We start from the raw sequence: 26384 nt of genomic DNA, 5'->3' as shown, positions 1-26384 counted from the left end.
AAGAACTATTTTTCTCCACCTTACTCTATTTAGAATAGTGGTCGATCCCTCCAGTAAGTTATGGATGTAACTTAATGTTATGTTCACGTGGTGATATTCTTTCTTTTCAAGCGTATCACCCACGGTTCCCATTAAACCTCTGTCTTTCTTGACTAAGACCACCTTTGACTAATCTACTACCATTGAAAGGTTAGCTGCCTATATATGCCTATGTATGAACGACTAGGATTGCCTTTGACTAGTGACGAATTCATAGCAGTATTGGACTTATTTTCTTTCTTAAAGGAGGAATAATGGCGAATAAGACCTATATATAAGCATGGATGAGAAAAATGCTTCGATAAATCTAAATTAAATAAAATCTTCATCCCCTCTTTTACTTGAATAATACAATATGAAACTTCAGAGATGCTGATATGCTCTACTTCAGAGAGAGAAGAATCAGATTTCATGCAAGTATATATCTATAATGGTACCAGACCACAGGTCAGGCCAGGCTTCCCCGTCGATTTTGGTCGATAAATACTATTCGATATCAGGTACGTTCAGACATATTCCTGCCTAAGCGATCTCTCCTGTCCAAGAAGGGCTGGTTATAGCCATGACATCCATCATGGTTGGAACCATGGTACCCACACGAAAGTGGAACGAGTGTTCAGCCAAAGCACCAAGACATAAAACTCATTATATTTGAATTCGATTATTAAAGTTTAAATATTATATTAATATAAATTATTTTAATCTAAAAATTCAAGAGTGTTTGAGATTTTAAGTGTAGTTTTATATTAACTCTCTAAAATATTATCTTACTTAATTTCATCATGAGAAAAAAAAGGGAAGAATTTTTGCACAAGAATTAAATGACATATAAGCATGTGTCGTGAAGAAGGTAAAGTGTTTTATCTTAACTCTTTAAAATATTATCTTACTTGTTTTTTTTTTTAATTTGATGATATTCTAAATGAATGATAAATGAAAACTTCTTGTTGTTTTACCTTATTTTAAAAACATCTTACATTTTCTCATCCCATATTCACACGATAAAGTCCAGAATACGAACATCCAACACACAATATTAATGTACATAAAAAGTATAAAACTCGACATTGTAACACTATCTCTTTATAAATAAGAACTTTATTCCCTAAATTTTGCATGAATATAAAGGAGAAATACATATGTATACTAAATCTACATTGCTCAATTATTTATCTTCAAGTACAAGTGACTGAGATCGATGCACTAAAATTAATTTTGTTTTAAGCATGCTTTTTGCATCTAAAGTAGTGCTTTATTATTATTATTATTAAAAACACCATTATCGTGATCTCTTGAACTCTGGTTGATAACATGAGAGGAACATCACATTAAACAGACATGCAACTAAAAAATGACTAGTTTTTTTCAAAGACAAACATAGACATCGACATCTCTCCAACTGGCACAATCTAAGAACCCTAACCAGGACCCGAGGTTTAATGGAACCCATCACATCACTTTCTAACATAACTATCAGCTTCTTCTCTACCCAGAATATATACATTGAGCATGGTCGGTATGTGAGATAAGAGCAGCCACCTCTTCTCACATATTATCCTCATGAATGAATTAGCCCTCCATTGTTTAAGAGAGATGACCATTGCTATTGGGACCCACTAAAACCCTACCAGTTTAATTAGACCACCCCCACAGTACACTTATTGTTAATAAATAAGGACGCGTGGCAGTTTGTTATTTGACCTCAGAGACTCTCTTGACAGGCTACTACCACACTGGTTTAAATATTGGCTAGTATTAATTAGCAATGAAGTCAATGCTAAAAAATTGGAGGCCAATAGCATCCAAACAGGTGACCCTTATGGCCCAGTTACTATCACATCTCACTACTGCCTTCAATGGAATTAATTTTGTAGTGTTTGGTTTGATTTTTATTAAAAAATATAATTAAATTAAATAATTTTTTAAAAAAATTGAAATCGGTTAATTTATTAATTTTTGATTCGATTTTTTAAGATAAAAACCTGTTTAAACCAGTTTAGTTTGGTTTTTAGTTCGATTCAGTTTTGGTTTTTTTTTATTTAGCTTGGTTTTTTTCCTGTTTTTTTTTTCAGTTCTGTTCGGTTTGGTTTTAGCCTTATAAAATCAAAACTGAACTGAATCGATCAATTTTTTTAAAATTTTAATTAGTTTTTTTTTTTCATGATTCAGTTTTTTCGGTTATTTTTTTTTAATTTTTTTAATTTAATTAGTTTTTGAAAATTTTTTGCTCACCTTTAATGACCTATGTTAGTTTTGAGTTTGCCCTTAAAAGTCATTTTAATTGAAAATTATTAAAAGTTTATATAGTTGTTAATTTTAAAATATTAAAAATTAGTTGAAATGGAGGTAAATTATTTTAGATAAAAAAAAAAAAAAAAAAAAACTTTCCGCCCCCCTTCTCAAATCAACCTCTATGCTGTAATGTGGAATAAGAAATGGATTGCCTTACTACTTGTCTACTGTATTTATTGATCTTTGTTGATGGCCTTTAAATTAGGCTAAGAACATGGGCCACCCTACAAAGAAAGATCAAAGCCGACTCTCTCATAAGCACATGAGATCACAATCACCATGACACTGACGTTAAGCATCAATGTCTACATAACAAAACAATTTCCAAACCAAGGGAAAATCCTCCTCACGCCATTAATTTTTTAATACGATACTATAACTTCACCGCCTAAACAGTTTCCACTTCCAAACTCCCTCATCTTTATATGATGATGTGAATGTGTGAAAGGTTTACAGCAGCTCAATTTGACATTGACTGCTTAACTTAGATATATAGCACATGATAAGCTGTAAAATGCAGGGACAAGATAACAAGGCATGGACACTGGGCCAACACTCTCAGCTGCTGAGCTCTGAAGGACACCTTCCTCGAGGACAAAATTTGGTATCCCACGTTGCTTTAAAAGTAAAGCCAGGTTCTATATATATATATATATAAAACATGGCACCTGCAGGAAAAGATGTGGGGAAGTTGAGGGATCCAGGAACATTCAGTTTAAGAAGTTGCTTGGAAACCTGTTTAAGTTACTGACCTATCGATCAATGTAATGGTTACTTCTCACTTGAAGATACGAGGAAAAAATAACCCAATTCTTCAGAAGAGACTAATTTTCTGGATAGTTCAACTATCTTTGTTCCATATTTCGAACCTCTTCATATATAGAATGAAATAGAACAGTGGGAATGTACCTCTCACCAAAGCTTGGAAATATAACCTGTAACATTGAACCATTAAAGGGCAAGTTTAGATACAGTTTTTCAGGTTGAGAATAATGACTTCATATTATTTCACATAAAAAAAAAAATTACACATAAAATATAGAAGAAAATATTAGTTAAATATCTTAATTGTCCATGAAAGAGTGTATACAGGTTCTGCCGAGTTGTTGCTTTCAAATCAGGAAATGTATCTAATGTAGATATCTAGAAGTTTATCATGTTTCAGAACAAACCCCAATGAAATCATAAAATCATCATCACTATAAAGATGCAATTTGCATCTGTTCAAGTCAAGACAAACGAATTTTATACCTTTGGACATTTTGTTTAGGCCCCTAGCCACCTTCAGCTTGGTTTTACCGCCAATTTATAAAAACAGATTTAATCTCAATTGCTTTAGATTAGGTCATTAGGGTGCCACATCCACCAAGCCCTCTTTTGTAGGTTCTAGTTTAATCCAGATTGAACTATATCCTAATTATAAACACAAAAATGCTTCTCAAGTATAGTTGAAGCCTACATCTCCCTTGAAAGGAAAAATATAATATCACCCTCAAATCAAAGATAAGGCTAGCAAATGCTACTGAAGAAAAGTCGATCGCACTATTGTGAATAGAGGAAACCACAACAAAAGGATCTTTAATTTTAAAGTGGCCTGAAAGATCTTCAAGTTCCCATCTTATTGAGGAACAGGTGACTTGGAATTAACATTTGTAGACAATATGGAAATTATAACTTCTCCACTTTTGATTTTGTTAATTGCCAGTAACCATAGGCTGGCAACTAGCCATGCATAACCTCCACAATCTCAAATACTTGTGCTAAATATGAACAATTGATCAAAATTACAAAATTTACTTACTGTAATAAGTTTTCCAGCATTCTCAGGCCTTCTACCTAAACTGATTGCTGCAGCTGCAGCTGCTCCTGATGAAATACCAACCTGGAGACAAGCAAGGAATATAAATTCAACTAACCAGCTTATATAAATAACACATTACATAAACATAGAGATACAGGCTTGATGTAAAAAATAGCCAGCCCATATACGTATTCATTTATTTGCTTATGTATTAATTAGCAAAGAAGTTCTTCTGGCCTTCTGGAATCACCCTGAGACACTGAGAAAGCCAGCATGAGATTGATATAACATTATTTTTTCTTTCTGACCCAGAAAAAGAAAAGAAGTGAAAGAACAAATATCATTTTGAGGTCAGCACCTAGCTAAGACAACTGTCATCTGTAACACAACCCTAGATCATTACTCAGCCAGGATTAAAATTAAGCTAAACCTTGAAAGCAAAGCAACTGATAAATAATAGGATATGAAATGGAGAAATTTCAACCAAAACTGTTGAAAGTTCTTTGTATATTACCAGTAAACCTTCCTCCAATGCCAATCTCCTTGCCATTTCAACAGCTTCATCATTTGTGACCTACAGTTTTGAGGACAAATTTATCAAAAAGTTCATCCAGATCAATTTTTGAGATAAATACACTGAAAATCAACCTCTTCAACCTCGTATGAATTAGCAGACATAGAGAATAAGGAAAAAGAAATTGTTCTTGGACAGGGAGATAAGCATCAATATTGTGCACACAATGCCCTTTAATGTGGAGGAATAGTGGGACTTGTGGATCAAACAGTTCAAAATATTGAAGTATTAAAAAATATTCAATTTCAATTTTTGCCATTTTTAATTTTTTTGGTTCAACAAGGATTGGTGTTTTTGAAAAGCAGAAGTTGTGTATTTACTTCTACAAATGTTTGTGCAATCAAATTATGTTAAAAAAAAAAAAAAACCGAGAATTTCTTGAATTCCTTCATCAATGAGCATATGATATTGGTTTGCACCTTGCAATTTGTTCTTCTAATCCTACAAAACTCCCTATTTTATAACATTTCTATGAATTGATTTTCATTCTTTTAACTAATAAAAGATGAAAAAAATAAGACCTTTTCCAGGTTGCTAATACAATATGGACACCATTGATTATAAGAATATTAACTGGCTGGCATCTTCTTACCTTGACAACCTCGTCAAGCAATTTAACATCTAAGATGTTTGGCACATAACCTGCATCAAAATTTATGGGCAACTAATAGTGAAGCCATACACTTTTGAGAAAAAAATTATGAACATAATAGAAAATAAAATGATTTCTACCTGAGTTTTCCCCAGATATTATATTCCTTTCAGCAGGTTCCACTCCAACTACCTAAGCAAACAAGACTTAAAGACTGAACATCATGTTATACAGAAAGATGAACAACATATATAGAGGCAAAATGCTGCAAAATCTAATATTTGCCACTCATCAAAATCATGTACAGTAAAAACTCCAATTTTCCCTTCATAGTGACATGCAAGATGTAACTAATTGGGCAAGTATTACAACACCAGCTTAGTTTGGACTATAGAAAAAGAATATATTTTGGCAGCATTATCAAACTTGAAATCTAAGATCATTAGATGTTAACAAGTTAAAAGGCCATATCACACACGGAAACTCATAAACATATAATTATAGAAATGGCTAAAACATATTAAGAAGGTGTTGATGGTGTGCTATCATCCTGACAGATTTAGAATAAACATTATGATCCAGGAAATCATTTAGAATAAGATATAGCTTATTATCTCTTTGCATAAATACTTTTTTTTTTTTTTTCAAATTGGTACTGAAACAATCATTACATTTTCACCATGAGAATTTGGAAATGAACAAAAAATAAAATAAAATAAAATAAAAGCCACCAATCCCTTTAAAAGTCTAACTAACCACGTCTATATACTAAAAACCATACCAAACTAAGTACTGGTACTTTCTTTAAATATAAACAAAAATAACCCACAATTAGATGATCTATAAAGCATCTTTGTCAGAAGCTAAATGATAATCTAGGTTCATGCCTAGCCTTTGAGAAAGAGTTGCAGTATCATGCGGTGTTTAAATAGGCACTGAAACAGCTGCTGAAATCATCATTCAGGCAACATTATGTGAAGTCCTCTTATACAGTCCAACAGAGCATCCAGTAAGATTATGAATAAAAGTTAGGTGTGATAAGCTTGGAAAAAACAAATATTTAAATAAAACACAAATTGATGTCCGTCTAAAATGTAGCGTGTATAACTATCATCCAAAACATATTTAACCTAATGCTATTTTTCCATAAGTTAAAACACTTATCCAAGTCAATACCCTTGTCCAAGTAGAATTATGGCAGCATTCAGTATTGTAATAGAGCTGAAAGGCCAGCTGGAATGAAAAGATTAAACATGAATCCTTAAATGCTCAGATATAAGCAGGAATCACTCTAAACACGATCACACTCAAACTCATGTACGAGAACCCTTTCTGAGAGCAACAAGCAAACTCATCAAGGAATGAGTATGTCCCAAAATGGTGACTTGGCAATAATTTTCAGGGACTTTGAAATGACCACATAAGTTCAGGTGCCAAAAATTATGCATCTTCTTGGTCCATTGGAGTCTTCTCTCTAGTTGATTTTTATGACATGGGTATGCTAATTGATATCTGGACATGTCAAAGTTATGATTCTTTGGACGCATAATTGGTTTATCTAAGGCATCTCAAACATAGACACGCCTCCATTGCTTGTCTATAAATGTCAATATCCATTCTGTGTATCCCAGGTGTTACGAGTAGGGTTTGACTTTTCAAAAATTAGCACACTTTAGTTGTGTATGCTACTGTTTGAATTATGAAGCCTGATTCATTAAACAATCTCATTTTGTCTACGTTTACAAGCTTCTTAGAATTACTCTTCACAAGTACGAGTCTATGTTTACAATTTCTTCAACCAAAGAATCCAAAAGACCGCTCAGCTAGGTTCAACAACTGTTTAATTCAATTGAGGTATAATACAGGAATCTAAAACATTGTGAAGGTTATCATTTTGATTTCTTTAATCATAATATTCGTATCAAATCTATGTGACATTAGGGCCCATCAACCATTCTCACCATATGAGGTGTCTGAACTGTTGAACACTTCTATTGAGTGAACTATTCCAACAAGCTTGCTTTTGATAAATCAGAGATTATTATTTAGTCTGGTTCATGTTAAAACATCAGCATGCATCTTCTATTTTTAAGATTTCCTTCCTCCTTTTTAGTTCATTTTTCTCTCCTTGTTCTTATTTTGTAAAGCATGAGAATGTCACAATAAATAGCAACAAAAATAATCCACGTGAATGGAATGGGAAACACCCACAAGCATGCAGGAGCACCAAGAAATAGATAACGACATGTTACCAAAACACATTTCCTAGAATTTAATTATTACTGGTAAGTTGTTTCAGTACTATAGTTGCCTAAATGTAAACTCAATGTGCTATGCACAAGTTATCAAAAGGACTGAAACAATAAGAAGTGACAAAAACCTTAATTTCTTTGTTCATCATTTTCAAGAAACGTCCAGTGCCAGTTACAGTACCCCCAGTCCCCATTCCAGCAACAAGCATGTCAACACTGCCCAGAGTATCTTCCCATATTTCAGGTCCTGTTGTTTCAAAGTGGATCTGCAATTCAAGCAACAAAACTTTTTTCATATATCTATCTGAAGGAGAAGACTAAGATGCATCAGAGAGAACTTTTAAGTAGCATTAAATGAGGCACTAATGACCTTTGTATTAGCCACATTCTCAAACTGTTGAAACATGTATGCATTTGGTGTGCTGAGAACAATCTCCTCAGCTTTATCAACAGCGCCTTTCAAACCTTTCTCCGGATCAGTCAAGACAATTTCTGCTCCAAATGCACGTAAGAGGACCCTTCTTTCAAGACCTATGGATGCAGGCATGGTGATAATAAGTTTGTACCCTTTAGTTGCAGCAACAAAAGCAATTCCAAGTCCTGTATTTCCACTGGTTGGTTCAACTAATATACTCTGAAAAAATGACAAACATATGATATGAACAACAATCAAAATCAAACACTCTAAAAGGGAATTGACCAAACGGTAATATATCTCTACAACAAACGGTACACCACTTACCTTCCCAGGGGAAATTGCTCCACTTTCTTCAGCTTCAGACACCATACTATAACCAATTCTGAAATGTCCGCAATTGACAAATAGATGATTGAGTTAGTCCGCAATTGACAAATAGATGATTACATTGGTCAAATGCGACAACACTTAAACGCCTCAACGAGAAAAACATTGAAAACTTGCACAAATATCTTTCTTCTCAATTAATTAAGAATCCACACACGGCAATTCAGATGAAAATTTAACCAGCTAAGATATAGAAGGGTTATCTTGAAAAGTCGCGAATCCCATTATGGTACGAATCATTGAAAATGAAAAACTCCCATCCACACATTACATATAGTCAAGAAACTACAAAAGTAATAAAGCGGGAGAACATTACCTATCCTTGACACTTCGACAAGGTTCCATGGATTCAAGTTTAGCAGCAATATTCGCAACGCAGCCTTGTGTGACTTTGTTAAGATATATCATTGGTGTTCTCCCTATCAACTGTATCAATTTGTCACAACTGCTCAAATCAGTGAAGGTTTTTGAAACATAATGAATTGCTTACAAAAATTAAAGATTTCAAAATTTTAACTTTATCAAATCATTTGACAAGAAACCCGTCAGCAAGCAAGCTTTTCAAAAATAAATGAGCAAAACCCAGCGGCAGAATTAGTGATTTTGATTGAAAAACAGAACCTGGGTTACATCCTCTGCTATGTTGACAGCATCGAATTCCTCTTCTTCTAATGTTTCTACAGTGGCTGAGGCATGGAGCGAAGGAGGTGGCGGTGCCTTTGCTTTCTCTTTCTCTTTCTCTTTTGCTTTTGTTTTTGCTTTAGCATGGACAATAATTGAGCATTGTCGTTTTGAATAAAAGAGGTCCTTTCTTGGTGCACAACGTAGGGTGTTTAGAGTTGGGAAATGGTGTCGTTTATGGGGTGAAATGATGGAAGGGAAAGGAGGGAGGAGAGAGTGGGAAGAAGAAATAGCCATTGAATCGGTTAGTTAGAACTTAGAAGAGGTTTTTCAGAGGTTTATCTTCTTTTTTCTAATTTGTTATCTGACTTAATTATTTAATCAGTACCTTTAGTTTATTAAAATAAATGAACTAGTCCCTGTAGTATGAAATATGATAAAATAATATAATGATAAGTATTAACCATGTTTAATTGTAGTTTTCTGTTTCCAAAAATGTCCTCTTTTCTCCTCGATCTTTCCATGATATATATATATATAGACACACACACACACACTTTTATCTTCTCTATATTTAAAACAAAAATAAAATAAAAAAATAGCATGAAATGAAGGGAAAGAATAAGTTATAAATTAATATAAAAATATAAGAATTAAATATATAGTTTCTGAAACTAAAATTACTAAGAACTTATTATTTCAAAAGGCTAAAAGCCCAGGTTAGCACCTTTTTTTTTTTAATTCGGATTTAAGTAGCCATGAGAACTGTTGTTTGTAGTGAAATGGGATGGATTTGCTTTCTTCACCTTCCAATCAATCTGTACCATTCAAGAATATATACATTATAATTTTTAGATTTATTAATGGAATTTTATATCAGTATTTATAGTCATAATTTGTCGCATGAAACTTGCCAATGTGATCACAAATGGAAATAAAACTCTCGTATGTAATTTATGATTTGTCGGTAATAAATTTGTAGATGGATTTATTAATGGACAAAACAAGTTAAAAAAACTTTATCTACTTTATTTTGTTAATACTTTCATCGTTATATATAAAACATATCATCGATAAAAAAATTATATAATCATTTCATTAATAATTTTTTTGTCCGTCGGTGAATTTGATATGTAACCATTAGGGGTGATCATTTTTTATTCGGTTCAGTTTTTACATTAAAAATTTAACCAAATCCAAAATTATTATGTTTTAAAATTTAAATCCAAAACCAAACTGAAACCAGTTCAAACTAACTGATTTCAGTTCGATTCGGTTTGTTTTTGTTATTAAAAAACCGGTGAAACCCATAAGCAAATCTTGTTTCTGTTGTTCAAAAACTCGTTCCAGTTTGCATGACCAAGATATGATTGAATTCCATTTACAATACAAGCAAAACCAAAGTCGTAGATTACAACATAATAATAATAATAATAATAATAAATAATAATAATAATAATAATAATAATAAAAAGAAGCAAAAACCCATAAAATATCAAGGAAAATAGAAACTAAAATGAAGGCTCTCTTTGAAAAAGAAGCAGATGGACAAATCCTAGATGCAGTTTAGCTCAAGGTTGTCAATTCTATTTCGTTTCGTCCGGAATGGCTGAAACATTTCATACCAATTCAAAAAACGGAATAAAACAAAATAACTTTCATCTCATTTTAAATCTCGGTTCGTTCCGTATTTTTCGGCTAAATTTCGGTCAGAATGTTCCGGTTTCATTCCACATGTTTCGTTCCAATCTTAAAAAGTCCATTGAATCAAATTGAACCTAGTTCAATTTAATTAATCAAACCACCCAAGTACAAAAGGCTTCTTTTCATTACTATTTTCAATAACAATGATATTAATAATAATATTGAAAATTATTATTACTATTTTCATTAAACAATGATATTAATTTTTTAAAATTAGATTTATCACTAATATATATGGTTTATATTCATGTTGTTTTTTTTCATGTTTATACTTTGTGGGAATTTAAATAAAATAATTGATGCTTTAGATCCCATTATTAGCCTTGATAATATTGACCTAGCTTTATGATTAGTACTTAAAAATACATATTTATCAAGGTTTTATATCATCATTTTGCACTTAAAGTATCAATAACTTCTTAACTAAAGCATGTTTTATAATAACAAGTCTAATACTATAAAATACCTTAATATATGGTAAATATTCATCTTAAATGCAAGTCTATCACATAAATCAAAGGATTGATTGATGAGTTCAAGTATGGAAATTGAAAGGACAAAGAGAGGGCCAAACTTAGAAAAGAGATGTTAGTGCAGTCCAAACTGGAACATTGTTCGGTAATTAGGTCATATCTCAAGTTCTAGATGTCCAAATGACTTCAAAGTTTTACACAGATTCAGTAAGACATAGGCCTACAACTTTCATGTTTTCATCAAGATCTAAGAAGGCTGTTTTCAAGTCCAAATTATAGCAACAACGAAGAAGTCTGAATTTGTTCTGCAGCCCGAACATTGTTCAGTGTTTGGCCCATATCTGGAGTTCTAGAAGTCCAAATGACCACTATTTTTTTTTTCTGGAAAGCTGAGTCAATTTCCTACAACTTTCATGTTTTCAAATGGACCCAATTCTGATGCTAGCATTTTCGTTTTATTCAGACAAGAAGATAAGGATTTTCACAAAGTCAAGAGTTGGCCACCCACTCAATAATTAGTCATCAAATCAATAATTTCAAATTTTGACCTATCAAAGGAGGCATTTGCCATGTATTTAGGGGCTTGGTTGTTCAGATCAAGTTCATGCTCTTTATTTCTCTCTTTATATTTTTTGTAATTTTTAAGTTTTGCTTTCATTAATATCTTGTTTATGCTTTTCATTTCATTTCCTTTCTTTTCCTTAGTTAACTTGTATTTTCTTTATGTTCTTGTTTTGTTTATTTATGTTTCTCTTCTTCATTATGTTTAGCTAAGTTTATTATGTCAAGGTGAAAAGGTTACACTAATGGTGTAAGAATAAATATGATGTAAACTCAACATGGACCTTAATGTTTAATATTAACAAGTCTTATCTTTTTATCATACTAATTCTTAATACCTTACTTGTTAAATTGTTAATCTAGATTTGTGTTGTATAACACTTGATACAACAAATGTTTGGCACTCTCATAGCCCAACCATATGGTATTACCTACACCTGGGCTATAAAAGAAACTTGATTTGTTGTTAACATTAGTTAACATCATGAAGTCCTGACAATATTTAAAAGTTTGGTGTTACTTAAAGAAGATAATTAATATGATCATATTAACAATTTATAATGAGCTATTAGTGACAAATCATCCGATCGGAACCTTCTTTGTGTGTGGTTTCCAGTTGAATAATAAGAGTTTATACTATACTTGTTTGAAATACCATTAGTGGATCCTCTAACCTTGACATTTGTTTTTATCATTGTTTAATCCTTACATTAATCTTCCATCTCAAAGTTCTCATTAATTTCTTCCTCCTCTTCTTTATTATTATTATTATTATTATTATTATTATTATTATTATTACATTCTTGTTATATTTTATGTACGTTAAGTATGCTCTGTGTTTGATCAATGGATCCTGATATTGTTGGTCTTGCCTTGTTCATTCGCATAGAAATCTGTTTGTATTATATAATATATCTCTTTGATCTTTTCATAAACTCAGTACATAGGCTGGAAACCTGTGACCCGATCTTTGAGATCATTCTCAGGTATAACAACGCCACGTACCAAGTATTATTATTATTATTACTACTACTACTACTATTAATATTATTGTTATTATTGTTGTTGTTATTGTCTTGTTATTTATAATTTATACAATTAACCTTTCTGTGGTTCGACCCCGGTCTTGTCGAGTTATTTATTACTTTGATACTCCTGCACTTGGGAGAAGACATCAATCTTTTGGTCGTGTCACCATTCTCACTTAACCCACTGACTTGATGGTAAACACCTGTGCAACGACCGATAATTTACTGTGATTTGTGCACTCATCCCATAATGGTTCGTTAGAGTGCTTCAAAAGATCAAAAAACTTGGTCGCATCTGCATTAGGTTCTTCATCTACCATTAGACATTGACCGGTATAACCTTGATTCATTTTCATTAAATCTATAATCATATTTCTATAAGGATTACTATTGTCATTTACAGCTTCATGCACATTACTAAAACTAAAAGTTGACTCAATCATCCTTTCTACCATGGTCTTGTTAGGAACATATGATTCTCTATGTGCAAACCAACACAAGTATCTCTTGATGAACTCTTTTTGTAGAAGATGTATCATTACAATATTAGGATTGAGAAACTTTTTATTTTTACACCTCTTACATAAATTTCTAATATCGCATCAACTAATATTTCTTGGATTAGATAATGTGTATTTATAAAACCTTGAAACACCCTATCACAATAATTCATCCTACATAACCCTTCAGATGAATCTCGATATATTCATGAACAATCAATCATTAGTTATGTCAAATCTATATAAAATATTGATGACAACATGTATTAATTAATTACATAAACTAAATAAATAACAAAACATTGGTTTAATTCAAACTATTTTAATAGTACAACTTATTCATTATCAATTATCTATATAAATTTAAATTTCTATACATTTACTAAAAATTTCAACGCAATAATAAAATTGACAAATATAAAATGAAACCATTAAATAAGCCATTATTTATTTCATTACAAAACACGTAAGTCATAAATTCAAATTAAATTTCATCAATTTACAAATAAATACAATTTTATAAAATCTCAAATAAACTCTAATATGTACAAATCATACAACAAATTTATATGGAAAAAAAACTATAAAACAAGTAAATACCCAAACAAAATACATATACTACAAAAATATGCAATAAAAATAGGTAGTTTTGCTTACTTGAAGTGAAGAATTCTCAACATAATTTAAATCAGAATAAGAATACTGATAAACTAAGTACTGAGGTGGCTGAATTTATAGTAGGAGGTTGATTTATGATAAAATTAGGGGGGGTTGTGGTGTTTGTTGCAAAAAAAAAAAAGAAGAAGAAGAAAAAGAGATTCAGGGAGAGAAGAGTTGCTCGTTAGATTATAAATTAAATATTATAAATGAATTTATCAATAAATTTAATCAAATAATTAAATCCGATGATAATTCTGTACATAAAAAAAAAAAAAAAAAACCATTGAACAGTCTTCTCCAGCTCATTTCATCCTAAATATTTGGGATTTGGCCTATAACCTCTTTGAGAACGTCCTGGTCTGGCCTATCCGTAATGCATTTGGAATAATATATGCAAGCTAGGTTAAAGCATATAGATTAAAAGGGGGAGATTTTGGAGCCAAAAATGCACTAATGGTGGTGCTTGGTACTGGAACAAGCTACTGAAATTGAGGGAGCCAATTCGGAACCACATATTGTGGGAAATGACCAATGAATTAGCTTGTGGTAGGACTGTTGGCAACAACTTGGTATTTTTAGTCAGAAAACATGGAACGCAGCCTATTCAAGAAGCTCGAACCCATTCTGATGCAAAGCCAGCTGCGATAACAGGAAAGCAGATTGGGTTTGGCCTAGTTCAAGGTAAGATGCTATGGTGGAGATTCTGGGGGCTATCGCTAGTGTTATTTGTCCCAATCCTTTTAAAGACGATAAAATTGCATGGAAGCTCACTCCTGATGGAAGTTTTTCTGCTAGGAGGTCTTGGGACTTCACAAGGAAAGATTGGTATAACTGGGGACCCCTTGAACGTTCCCAGGCAACAGACATAGCCTCATTGCATGGCTTGCGGTTCACAACAGTCTTTCCACTAAGGTGAGATAAGTTAATTTGGGGAGAAATATTAATGCAGATTGCTTGTTATGTGGACTGTTGATGGGGATAGAGAGAAGTTATTCTTTGGCTGTTCTTACTCTGCACATGTGTGGAAAAAGATTCTGCAGAAGTGTGGCTAAAGAAGAAAAATGCAGGAAGAAGGACAGTGGAGTTTGATTGGGCTAAAAGGAAGTTGCAGAAGAAAAGCTTCCAGTTAGTCCTTACAAGCTTAGCATGGAGGCCCACAATCTATGGTATTACAAAGAATCAAAGAGCGCATGGTCACAATTGGCTTCCTTTTGCTGGTTTTAATCAGATGGATCTGTCAGATTGTAAAATGGACGTTGCATACAACTTGAATTCTACAAGAAGCTCTGCGGAGTCCACAGTTCTTTGACATTTGTAAGCACCGGATGTGTGCATGAAAATTGAAAGTATCCAATTTAACTGCACTAAGTACTAGTTTGTATCATGGATTCTCCCTATTTCTTTAATCAATGAAATTCTCACTCGTCAAAACAAAATGAAAAACAAAAAACAAAAGGGCATCTTTTCCATGGCTGTCAGAGGCTTGGCATTTCTCATCTTCCAGAACAGCTTGTATCCGGGGGTTTCTGTCTTTATCCTTCATTATCCATCAGGAGAGCTCAATTTCCAATCAAGGGTTCAAAACCAGGAAGGAAATGCCATGTCCATTCCATAATACAGATTAATTAGGCTTGGGTAGCAAGCTAAGGTTAATGGAGCCAGTTACCCGTGGAACGCAACACAAAGAACCAAGATAATATACTGTGGGAAACAAGCTGAACAAAGATATCCTACTATCTTACAAAAATCATCACTTCTCAACATACTAATTCTTGTATTAGATAATATTGTTATTTGTTTTATTAATGAATCTTAAAGATGCTCCTTTTTTATGAATATGACTAAATAAAAAATATTAAGTAAATTGTAGATAAAAAGATAATCAGATGACTATCCCTCAAATTATCACAATATAATTACAATTAGATGATAATTGAATACTAAGATGACATGGCCTATGTTTGTTATCCTCTTCAGAAGAGTGGCTCGGGAATAAAAAGTGCTTAAACTTGGAATAGAGCGGCTATTCTCAAGCATGTGTGGCAATTGTTTTTAGATAGATCATTAGTTTAGTCGGGATGGGTCCATGGTGTTCTACTCAAAGGTAAATCCTTCTAATATGTCAGGCCTCCTTCAATGTCCTTGTGATTATCGAGGAAGATTCTACTCAGCAGAGATTGGTGTACAGGGAAGTTTGTTTATAGTATTAATGATGGGACTACTACCTCTTTGTGGTTAGATTATTGGTTGCTAGATGGACAATAATTATGCAACCTAGTGCCTTTTAGAGTGCTTACTTCTACCAGGTTGTCATGAAATGCTAAGGTCTCAAACATTATTGAGGGGGACTCAATTACTTTTAACCCCATGAGTGCCTTACCAGACCATTGTGTCTAGAATGACCATTCATTGGGGAGGTTTTCCATTGACTCGACATGGGAGGTTTTTAAAGATTCCAAACCCACATATTCTATGCACTATCTTCTCTGGTTCTCAGGTTTCATTCTAAGACATTCTTTTATTATGTGGCTTGCCTCTATAGGTCATCTCAACACCATGGTCAGACTACTTGCTTTTCAAATCATTCTCTCTTCGACATGTAATCCTTTATGGGTTGTAGATTGAAACACATGAACATTTATTCTTTTAGTATCCTTTCTCTACTACAATTTGGAGTGTTATTACAAGCATAACCTTTATAAGTTGGCCTTCTTTGACATTGTGTCAGCTACTTTAGCGGGCATACAGATACTTGAAAAAGAAAAGGGTATTTACACATTTACTTGCTCAATTAACCCTCTCAGCCTCGGTTTACTTCATTTAGTATGAAAGAAATAACTGAGTCTTTCATAATACCGATCTCATCAGGATGTTTGTGATAATATTTTTTATTTGGTTTGGTCCCGTTTGGTAGAGCTCGAACCAAGGTTTCACATCCCAGATACTTTGAGGTTTATTTGGCGTCTCTGAAAGTCATGAAATAACATTACTATTGTTGATTTTCAAGATTTTGTTTAGCATAATCTCATATGTAATCAACCAATTGACTAGTTAATGAATTTTCAGAAACCGGTCAACTGGCTCATCTACTATTTGTCTACATAATTTGCTTTTGTCCTCTTTCATTTTTCATTTTTAGTTTTTGCTTCTTTTGCTTGTTATTTTTTGTAAGATAGACCAAGATAACAAACATTTGTATTTCTTGAGGTATGCCTACTGTACTTTATCCATTTCTTCCCTTTTAACAAAATTACTCTTTTTAAAAATATATATATTTAGCTGTGGGGGGAACTTGGCCCTTTTTTAACATAAGGGGAAAAAATTGATTCCAAAAGAAAAAAATGAATGTGGTCCTTCACTACAAAATTCCAATTTTCTTCTATCCAACTTCTAAACCCAGCAAGTGCAGGGTTTCCTTGCTTGGTACAATATTAGTGAGTGATTATATTCCATTCTTCGAAGAAGGATCGTAATTTATCAATAGCTAGACAAAATAATTTGTGCATTGTATATTTGAGTCAAATCCGGAGATGTATATAGCCAGCAAAGACAGTAAAATTGAGATACAAGAAGTGCTGCTGAGACATGCAGGGAAGCCCAATTCTTGAAACTCTTATCTTCTTAATTTTTTATATTTTTATTTTTACAAAAGAGTTGTCAAAATCTGCAGTGAGAATTCATTGAATTTCTCACCTTTTCAAGTAGCAGAACCTCGTGTGGACCATAAATGACAGGCTCAAAGGTCACACTATAGGGCAACAACGAATGTTTTCACCAAAAATTACTAGGTGATGGCATTTTTCTTAACTCTCCATCTTTCTGGGTGCCGAAACGTGAAAATCTCCTAAATTTATTTACCTTCAACCTAATTGCAGGAACTTTTCTCGCTACAGCCTGCCATATCATTTGAACCGCATCACCTTCCCTTGATGGATATTGGAACTCAAAGAAATTTTCTACTTCTTTCAACCTCTTCCACATTCTAGTCCATTCATCCTTCTTAATACTCCTGATGAGATTTAAGAGGAACTTTTCTCTGACAGCATCTGATGTGCGAACAAATATGCAGAATTGAGAGTAGTCAAGAACATTCTCGTAAGGGAGCTCAATGTCATCACTGATGATGACCGGAACACAGTGGCTAGCAATGGCATCAAAGAGACGATTTGATGAGGGCGTGTCACCTGCTATGTTAAGGCAGAATTTGGAGGAGTGCATTCCTTGAGAAGCTTTTCCCACTCCATCTTTTTGTACACTCCCAAACTGAAAATGCACTTCTTTTTCATCTTTAAGAAGATAAAATAATTCTTGCCGAGCGAAGCCACCCTGAAAACAAGAAACTCAAAATTGAAGAATCAAGGTATAGATACTGTAAAGCCAACCAAAAGAGAGGCATAGAATAACAGTTGAATTAAAGGAAAATAATGGATCATCTTAATTGGACGGTTTTCAGAATCTAATAAATATGAAGTTTTTAGTGAAAAACACTCAGCAAGTCAAATGTATCACATGAAATTATGAAGATCCATTAAGAGATTACGTCAGGAAAGTTTCATGAGATGGAATGGTGATTTTTGAGTTTATGACCGCAACCCATCCTCAACAGCAGCCCACAATACTTTACTTGAATGAACTTCCATACATGTGCATATGGCTAGTTCATTACACCCGTGGGAAGTAGACTACATGGACATCAAGTCCATGCTAGTTTCAGAGCCAAATTCAAGGTTTGACAATGATTTTACTTCAACAGCTTCAAGATAAGAAATGCACATTAAGAACCCAGTACGTTGAAATAGATGCCTTGAGATAGAATAACTTATCATTTAATTGGCATGTACTTTGACACCTAATCCATGAAATAATCCTATTCTAACTAATCTTCTGTTTCACAGAATAGGAAATAACGTGGTGAGAACTGGGAAGCTCATGACAGTTTATGTTATCACTATCACTTATTCATAGTATTGTCGAATCAGAGCTTATTTTTGAGTTGTAGAACATATCAAAAAGAAATTTCTGTGGAAATTAAGTTTTTAGTTACAGTAGAAATTTTAATGAAAGGCAGAAGTAGTCGAGAGGGAGAGAACATACATCTTTCCGGTATATGGCTCCTTGAAAATACAGCAAAGTGGGGCGGCTATCAAAGTTTGATGAGTCGTTGACGTAGCTTCTAATTACATGTTTGTATGGTGCAATCACATCTTTGCCAACGTTTGCTATATTTGGAGGATACCTCCCAAAGTCTGCAAGTATGAAGATTGCTGGCCATAGCTTCACCCTTGCATCTAACATACTATTTGGATGGTGAGCCAAAAGGACATGATCTCGCCCCCCAGACCTCTTCCATTCCTTTTGCGAAGTCAAAAACTTGACCAACTTTTCTTGCAACAATTTGTCCTTGCTCTTCTTTTGGTGTGGATTCACCTTGGAATATCGGTTATAGCATAAAGAAGAAAAGAACGGAACAAATATAACATCGGCTTCACTAGAATTTCGAACTCTTACAGCACTACCAGCTCTAGGAATGCCAGGAACCTCTGAAGCAAGAAGATCCAATGTAAGCCAATATTCAATACTATGTTGCAAGTTGAGCCCACCAGGGTATTCAGGCACTTTAGCTCTAAGATCAGGCCAAACACTACCCCCCTGAGGTTTCCAATCTAAGAGTCCAAAATGAAACTCAGAAGGCAAATCATACATGAAAATCTTAAGAACTTGTTTGTAATTATTATCAGAACCGCTGCATTTCACATCCCCTAAATCATCTTTCTTTTGAGGTTTTTCTTCTTCTCCTTCGTTGTCTACAAGAATCGCTCGATTTCCAATCGAGGGTTCAACATCCTTCCGATTCCAGGATGCAGAATTGCCATTATCAATAAGAGGATTAAGTTTGGGATGAGGTAACAAACTGAGGCCAATAAACCCGGCACTGCTCGTGGAACGCAACAGAAAAAACCAAGACAACATAAACAAGGCGGACGCAAACAAAAACAAGCAAAGCATAGATTTCCTAGAAATAATCCCAAGAGACGATGAGGAGTGCTTCTCAGCCATTGCAATACTAACAAATAATCCGGCCAAAAAAAGAGAAGAATATCAGGTATCAAACATCACATTACCACCAATATGATTCTCTACAAGAAACTGATGTCAATCACATTGGCTAAAAGATCTCTCTCTCCACAATATTCAGCAAAAACAGTCAATACCCAACAAATACAAATCACCTCCAGATTGAAGAAAAGAGATTAAAATTGATTTTTTCAATCTAAATTTCCTAAGATAAGAAGCCCACAAAGACTAAAATATCAGGTCAAGAGAAAAGCACAAAAACCCACCAAACAATGGTAGAGAAAAACAATTAAGTGCGTGTTTCTTTGTTTGTTGTATAGAATCGTACCATGGAAAATAAATAAAATTGGCCCTCGCTGTTTGCTGCGCTCTCCCTCTCTCTCTCTCTCTATTTGTTTTCTTTTTCCTTTCTTTTTGTTTTTAGAATGCAAAAACAAAAGAAAAAGGACTCAACGAAGTTAGCGTGGGAATAGGTACTATCTATCTGCACTGTAGAACCGGGCTGTGCATCCCCCCCCCCTCCCCCTCTCTGCTCTGCGTGTGTTTTTTTAGAGTATTTATCCATGGCTTTCCGTTGTGTTGTGTTGTGTTAAATATAATTATGGTGCTAATAAATAATAAATTAGTGTTTCGTTTTAATAAATCGATTAGGATTACACTCTCAGATTCTTTAAGGAAAGGGATTAGCTTATTATTATTATTTACTTTTTTTTATCAAAGATTCTTTTGAGAAACCCATAGTTTCTCTGTTTTTAATTAGGATTTCAATTCTAAAACTATGTTTGTTTTCTGAAAATTTATTTTTCATATTTGTATCAAAAAATTCTTTTAAGAAATCCATAGTTTCTGTGTTTTTAATTAGAATTTTAATATTAAATTTGTGTTTATTTTTTGAAAAATGATGTTCAGAAAGCTGCTTTCTAAATTTTTTTGTATTTGCTTGTTTTTAAAAAAGTTGATTAATAAAAAATTTAGTATTTTTATTTTATTTTAGACAGAAAATACTTTTTAAAAATTATAAAAAATTTAAAAATATCAAATTTAATAACATGTTAGTTAGTTTCTTACAAGTCAAATGAAAATTTCAAATTACATGTAAAAATCTTCCTCTGCTCTATCTAGCAATAAAAAAACATTCTCAAATTAAAATATAATTTAAAAATACAAAGTTTTTAAATCTAGTAAAATTAATCAATAATATCATAAATTAAATTGGTTAAATTACGAAATTTGAATCAATCTATTATATGGTTATTTCAATATTAAAAAATATAAAATTTATTTTGAAATTTTTAAAAAATAAAACATTATTTTTTTACCAATTATACATATTATTTTTTTATTCATTAAATCAATTGTATCATGTAATGTAACTCACACGCAATTCAAATTTAAACTCTAACTTGGTAAAAGAAATCGGATGAGAATATTTTAAGATTGATCCATTAAATTAGACTAATAAATATATCAGATATTTTTTCACTCCAATATCTTTTTTATATTCAAGCAAGTTTTAATTCAAACCTAATCTTTAGCGCGGCCATGTAAAATAATACAGTTTTCAGCTACCACAACCAAATCCCACAAAGTTTTATACACACACACACACACACACAAAGTTATATATATATTCTTGTCGTTTTCGTTTCGATACTAGGACAACGAAAGAATTGTTGAAAGTATAGTCATACCTAATACGCATAGAACAAGAGTTTTTACTTTCCATCAAATTTCATAGAGAAAGGTACAGTAACGAGGCCACCTGCCCCTTGTCAATTTTCAAATACATAAATGCAGTTGGAGGGTTTAAGAACTTTTTTATTTTTTTTATTTTTGTATTTTACTTCACTTATCCCACTCAAATGATGAGAGATGCAATGAAGGTGGATTTAACTTGTAAGAAACTAACTAACATGTTACTGAACTTTGAATTTATAGATTGACTTTAATAATCCAAGGGGTTGGCGGTTGGTCTCGTGCTTTCTTATCTGTTATCAAAGCTTAAATCTAATTAAATTATATAAAATGATGTAATTTTAATAAGTTTATTTAGCTTTGATACGTATGATGTTAGAGAATAATATAAATTATATTTTGAGATTTTACTTAACAACTTAAATTTTTCGGATTGAATTGGTTCTTTGACATGATATCAAAGTCTTGATGACTAAGCGATCACGAGTTTAAATCTCACCACCTCTATTTATTTGATAAAAATTAAGTACAAGATAATCTAGGCTTGTGCAAGTTTTTAGCTTAAAAGACTTTTATTTAACAGAATGTATTAAAAAATAATATAAATTATATCTTAAAATCAGGTCACATGTCTTGCTCAGTTTTGTAGAATGTGGAGAGCCTGTGAGGTTTTCTCCTGAATTTATCTATATTTATTTTAAAAATAATATAAAATTTATATGGATATACATGTGTAAGTAAATGTAATACATATTAATCAATTAGTTGAGCTTACAATCCACCCTTTTCCCATGAATTAAATCAGAATCCATCCCACTAATGTAAAAGTCTATGAAACAACCTTCATTTTTCTCCATGAGTTGAGAGAATAAAAAGAAAAAATGAGGTATATTTTTCTATTTTATTTTATTTATTGCTACAGAAGAGCTTGAAAGATTCTATAATTTGGTACTTTATGTTTTGGGGGGGGGGGGTGTTTCGGTGGGTTTGGTAGAAGTAGGTGTAAACAAATTTTCCTATCTTGATCTTGTTTATTATTATATAAAAAATATTAGATCATGTAGGGAAAGTATTATAATTTTTATATCGTGAATTTTTATAATGTTCTGTATTATTATTTTTTACACATGATTTTTTTTATCTTTTCCTTTCTTTTTTGTTATGATTTTTTTAAAGTTGTTTTTAATAATTTTATTTTTTAATATTAAGATAGTTGAGAATTTAACTTTTTTAATCTTTTTATTTTGTCTTTCTATGAGATTAGCGTGGTTTACAGATTTGTCGAGGTTAGGTTGCCCTAATTTATGAATTTGGTAGGTTTTTATCTTAATTGAACTTGATTTTTTTTAATCTATTTTTTTTCTCATATTGTTAAAAAAAATAGTTTTAGAAAAAAAATCATATTATTAAACTTTATGAAATAAAAAAAATTAAAACATGTGGGAGAAACCACTGTTCACCCAACACATTATGGATTACAATAGTAATTCACAGTGTTTTTTTTTTTCTTTTTTGAATTTTTGTTATGATTTTTTTTTCAAATATATTTTTATCGATTTCATCTTTTTAAATAGATATTCTTAAGAATTTAGCTTCGTAATTTGCTTCTTTTTATTTTTCTTTTATATGAGTTTAACGTAGTTTACGGGTTTGCTGAGATAACTTAGGTTGCTCTGGTTTACGAGTTTGATGGGTAGTCTTTTTTTTTTCTTTTTTTAGTTGAACTTAAATTTTTTATAATCTATTTTTTCTCATATAGTTAAAAAATAATTTTAGAAAAATATCATGTCGTTAAACTTTATAAAGTAACAAAAATTAAAGGGTGTGAGGAAACCATTGTTCACCCACACACATTGCAATGTGAATGACAATAGTAACCTATAGTGTTTTACTTTCTTTTCTTTTTTCTTTATGTTTTTTATATTTTTTATGATTATTTTTTTCAAATTTGTTTTTTTCAATTTTATCTTTTAATATTGTGATAGTTAAGAATTTGGCTTCATAATTTATTTATTTTTATTTTACATTTCTATAAGGTTGGGATGGTTTGCGAGTTTGCCAGGGAAACCCAGATTGCCACAGTTTGCATGTCTGGCGAGGTGTTTTTTTATTTTTTTTAATTGAATCCAACTCTTTTATCGTCTATTTTTTCTCATATGATTAAAAAAAAGTTTTAGAAAAAAGTTAAGTTAATAAACTTTATAGTTTACGTTCTGGTTGACTTGGTTTCGGGTTTGGAAAGTTTAACTTTTATAAAATTTTACTTTTTTATCCTTAGATACTAGGTTAATTGATAATTCAGTTTCATAATTGGTTTTGTTTCACCTTTTATGAGGTTATCGTGATCTAAAAACACATCTCGATATTGGGTTGGTGTTTGATTTCACAATTATTTATTTTTGTTATTACGTAGTTAAATAAAAAATAGATTAAAAAAACAAAGTATAATCTCAGTAGAGTTCATGACTCAGTTCATAGGTTTGACATACTAGCTCGACTTACACGATTCACAGGTTTGACAAATTTACCCACCAATATAATATGCTTTTTTTTTTATCTTTTAATTATTTCTAATTTATTTTTTTTCGATTTCATCATTTAATATTGGATTGGTTGAGAAATGGATTGCATTATTGATTTTTGTTTGCTTTCTAGGAATAATTGTCGCAAATAAGTGTTTACTTTTAGATTAGTGCTCAATTTTGTGAGCATCTATTTTATCATTTAATTAAATAAAAAAATTAAAAAATATTATTAAACTTAATAGAGTTCACAACCCGGGTTGAGGGGGGCGATGTCAATCCAATCTGTCATCATCTTCATATTTTTTTTTAAGAAATTATCATCTTAAAGTTTTCTTAAAAGCTAAATCATGTTTTTATAACTCATCAAAGTTGCATTTAGACTTATGAAATCAATTGATTTAAGTTGAGAATTTTTACATGGTTTAATTAAAAACTTGAGCTAGACAAAAAATTGAGTTAGAAAGTTTCAAAATTAACCCGCTTGATTATGTTTAATAACACAATTAAAAAATCCCTTATATTTTTAAAACTTATTTTACATTTCTTTTTAAAAAATTGATATTAGTCTGCAGCAGAACGGGAGTTAATATGCTATTTACCTTTGAAATTGAAAGGAGTCTCCTTCATCACTTTATTCTAAAAAAAAGAGGTGGTAAAATCCAATGGTCTGGTAGGACAAGGAGCATGTGGATTACGCACCATTTTGAAAATAAGTTTCAACTTGTTTTATTTGTTAAAATTTGATTTTTTTTTTTAAATTATTTTTAAAAAAATATATTTTTAGATTGTTTTAATGTGTTAATGTCAAAAATAATTCTTTTAAAATGAAAAAAATTTATTATTTTAATATTTTTCCAAACAAAAAACACTTTAAAAAATAACTACTATCATATTTTTAAACATTTTCTTAATCTCATAGGATTGATGTTTGCTAACTGCTACTATAACTTCAAGTTATTGTGAATACAAGAAAGAGTGCTCTCTTTTATTTATAGTTTCCTGTGACATGTTATGTCTCAAATAAAAATAAATGTCAAGATATAAAAAAAAATTGTTTATTATTATTATTATTATTAAGTTTTACTTAACAACTTAATTTTAAAATTTCTTGACTTGACTCTTTATATATAACCTAGTAATTATATAAAAATTATCATGATATGATCTAATCGACTTGGTAAATTTAAAAACATATCGGAAAACCAGTAAAAAATATGGTTTGATTTTTTAAAAAATTGAAAATGATTTTTTTTAATATTGAAATGTCAACATATTAAATCGATTCAGGCTTTGTGGTTTAACTCATCAAATATAGGATCCAGATGATGATCTCTACTAGATTTAAAAACTTTGTTTTTTTAAAAATATTATTTTTACTTAATTATACAATAATAAAATTAGATGCTCGTAAAATTAAGTATAAATTAAATATTAGAATATTTATTTGAGATTGCGATAACTTTATTAAAAACAAATTTAAATAATTTTGAAAACAAATTTAAAATCAATTAAATATAAAAAAATAAAATTTTAAAAAATAACATAAAAAACCCCCCACCAAATTCGCTGTTATATCAACAATGACAACAAAGGGGAGTTACCATCTAGAACCTCTAAAGTATTGGGTAATAAATTCAAATCTACTCTTTTGGGGTCTACTTCAGCTTTTAGGTTAGGATATTACGCACTCGTAGCTTGTTTTAAAAAAATAAATTTTAATTTTAAAAAAGTATAAATTATAGTTATTTTTAACTAAAATTACAAGATAAAGTTTTCAATATAACTCATAAAAAATTAACAGCACACTAAAATTTATAGTTAAAACAAAACATAAACCTCACAACATTACCCAAAATAAAATGAATTATTCAGTCTAATCATGTTTTTTAAAAATATTTTTTTATTTTAAATATTTTTTTTGTTTTAAATTTTTTTAAATATACTAATATTAAATATAAATTTTAAAAAATAAAAAATATTATTTTAATATAATTCTAAAAAAAATTATTTAAAGTTAATATCATTATAAACTTGGCTTTATCATTCAACTACTAGGTACTGTACTTTTAAGTCACGCAAAATCTGTTCAACAGAAATCCTCAAGTCTAAGGATCAACTGGAGAGTGGACACCAATACGGATTAAAGCAACTCAAGGAAAATTTATCTCCAAGTTAAAAGGAAAAACT

The 26384-nt window shown here is 31.3% G+C and overlaps 2 protein-coding genes across 2 annotated transcripts; both read right to left on the bottom strand.

The window, feature by feature from the left end:
• Positions 1-2556: 2556 nt before the first annotated feature.
• On the bottom strand, positions 2557-9314 carry LOC118027739 (cysteine synthase). The gene is made up of 11 exons (XM_035031179.2): positions 8977-9314; positions 8672-8781; positions 8293-8350; positions 7921-8184; positions 7679-7816; positions 5439-5490; positions 5299-5348; positions 4647-4706; positions 4133-4213; positions 3084-3266; positions 2557-2999 (listed from the first exon to the last, which is right to left on the bottom strand). The coding sequence occupies exons 1-10, from the start codon at positions 9271-9273 to the stop codon at positions 3177-3179; spliced, it is 1200 nt and encodes a 399-aa protein (XP_034887070.1). The 5' UTR covers positions 9274-9314; the 3' UTR covers positions 2557-2999; positions 3084-3176.
• A 7942-nt stretch (positions 9315-17256) lies between these two features.
• Positions 17257-20546, bottom strand: LOC118027740 (probable arabinosyltransferase ARAD1). The gene is made up of 2 exons (XM_035031181.2): positions 18997-20546; positions 17257-18228 (listed from the first exon to the last, which is right to left on the bottom strand). Exons 1-2 carry the CDS (start codon positions 19957-19959, stop codon positions 17674-17676), a joined length of 1518 nt encoding a protein of 505 aa, XP_034887072.1. The 5' UTR covers positions 19960-20546; the 3' UTR covers positions 17257-17673.
• Positions 20547-26384: the final 5838 nt, after the last annotated feature.

This window comes from Populus alba, chromosome 19 (assembly GCF_005239225.2).
Source record: "Populus alba chromosome 19, ASM523922v2, whole genome shotgun sequence".
In the NCBI taxonomy this organism is placed as follows: Eukaryota; Viridiplantae; Streptophyta; class Magnoliopsida; order Malpighiales; family Salicaceae; genus Populus; species Populus alba.
This window is presented reverse-complemented; position numbering and strand designations above follow the sequence as displayed.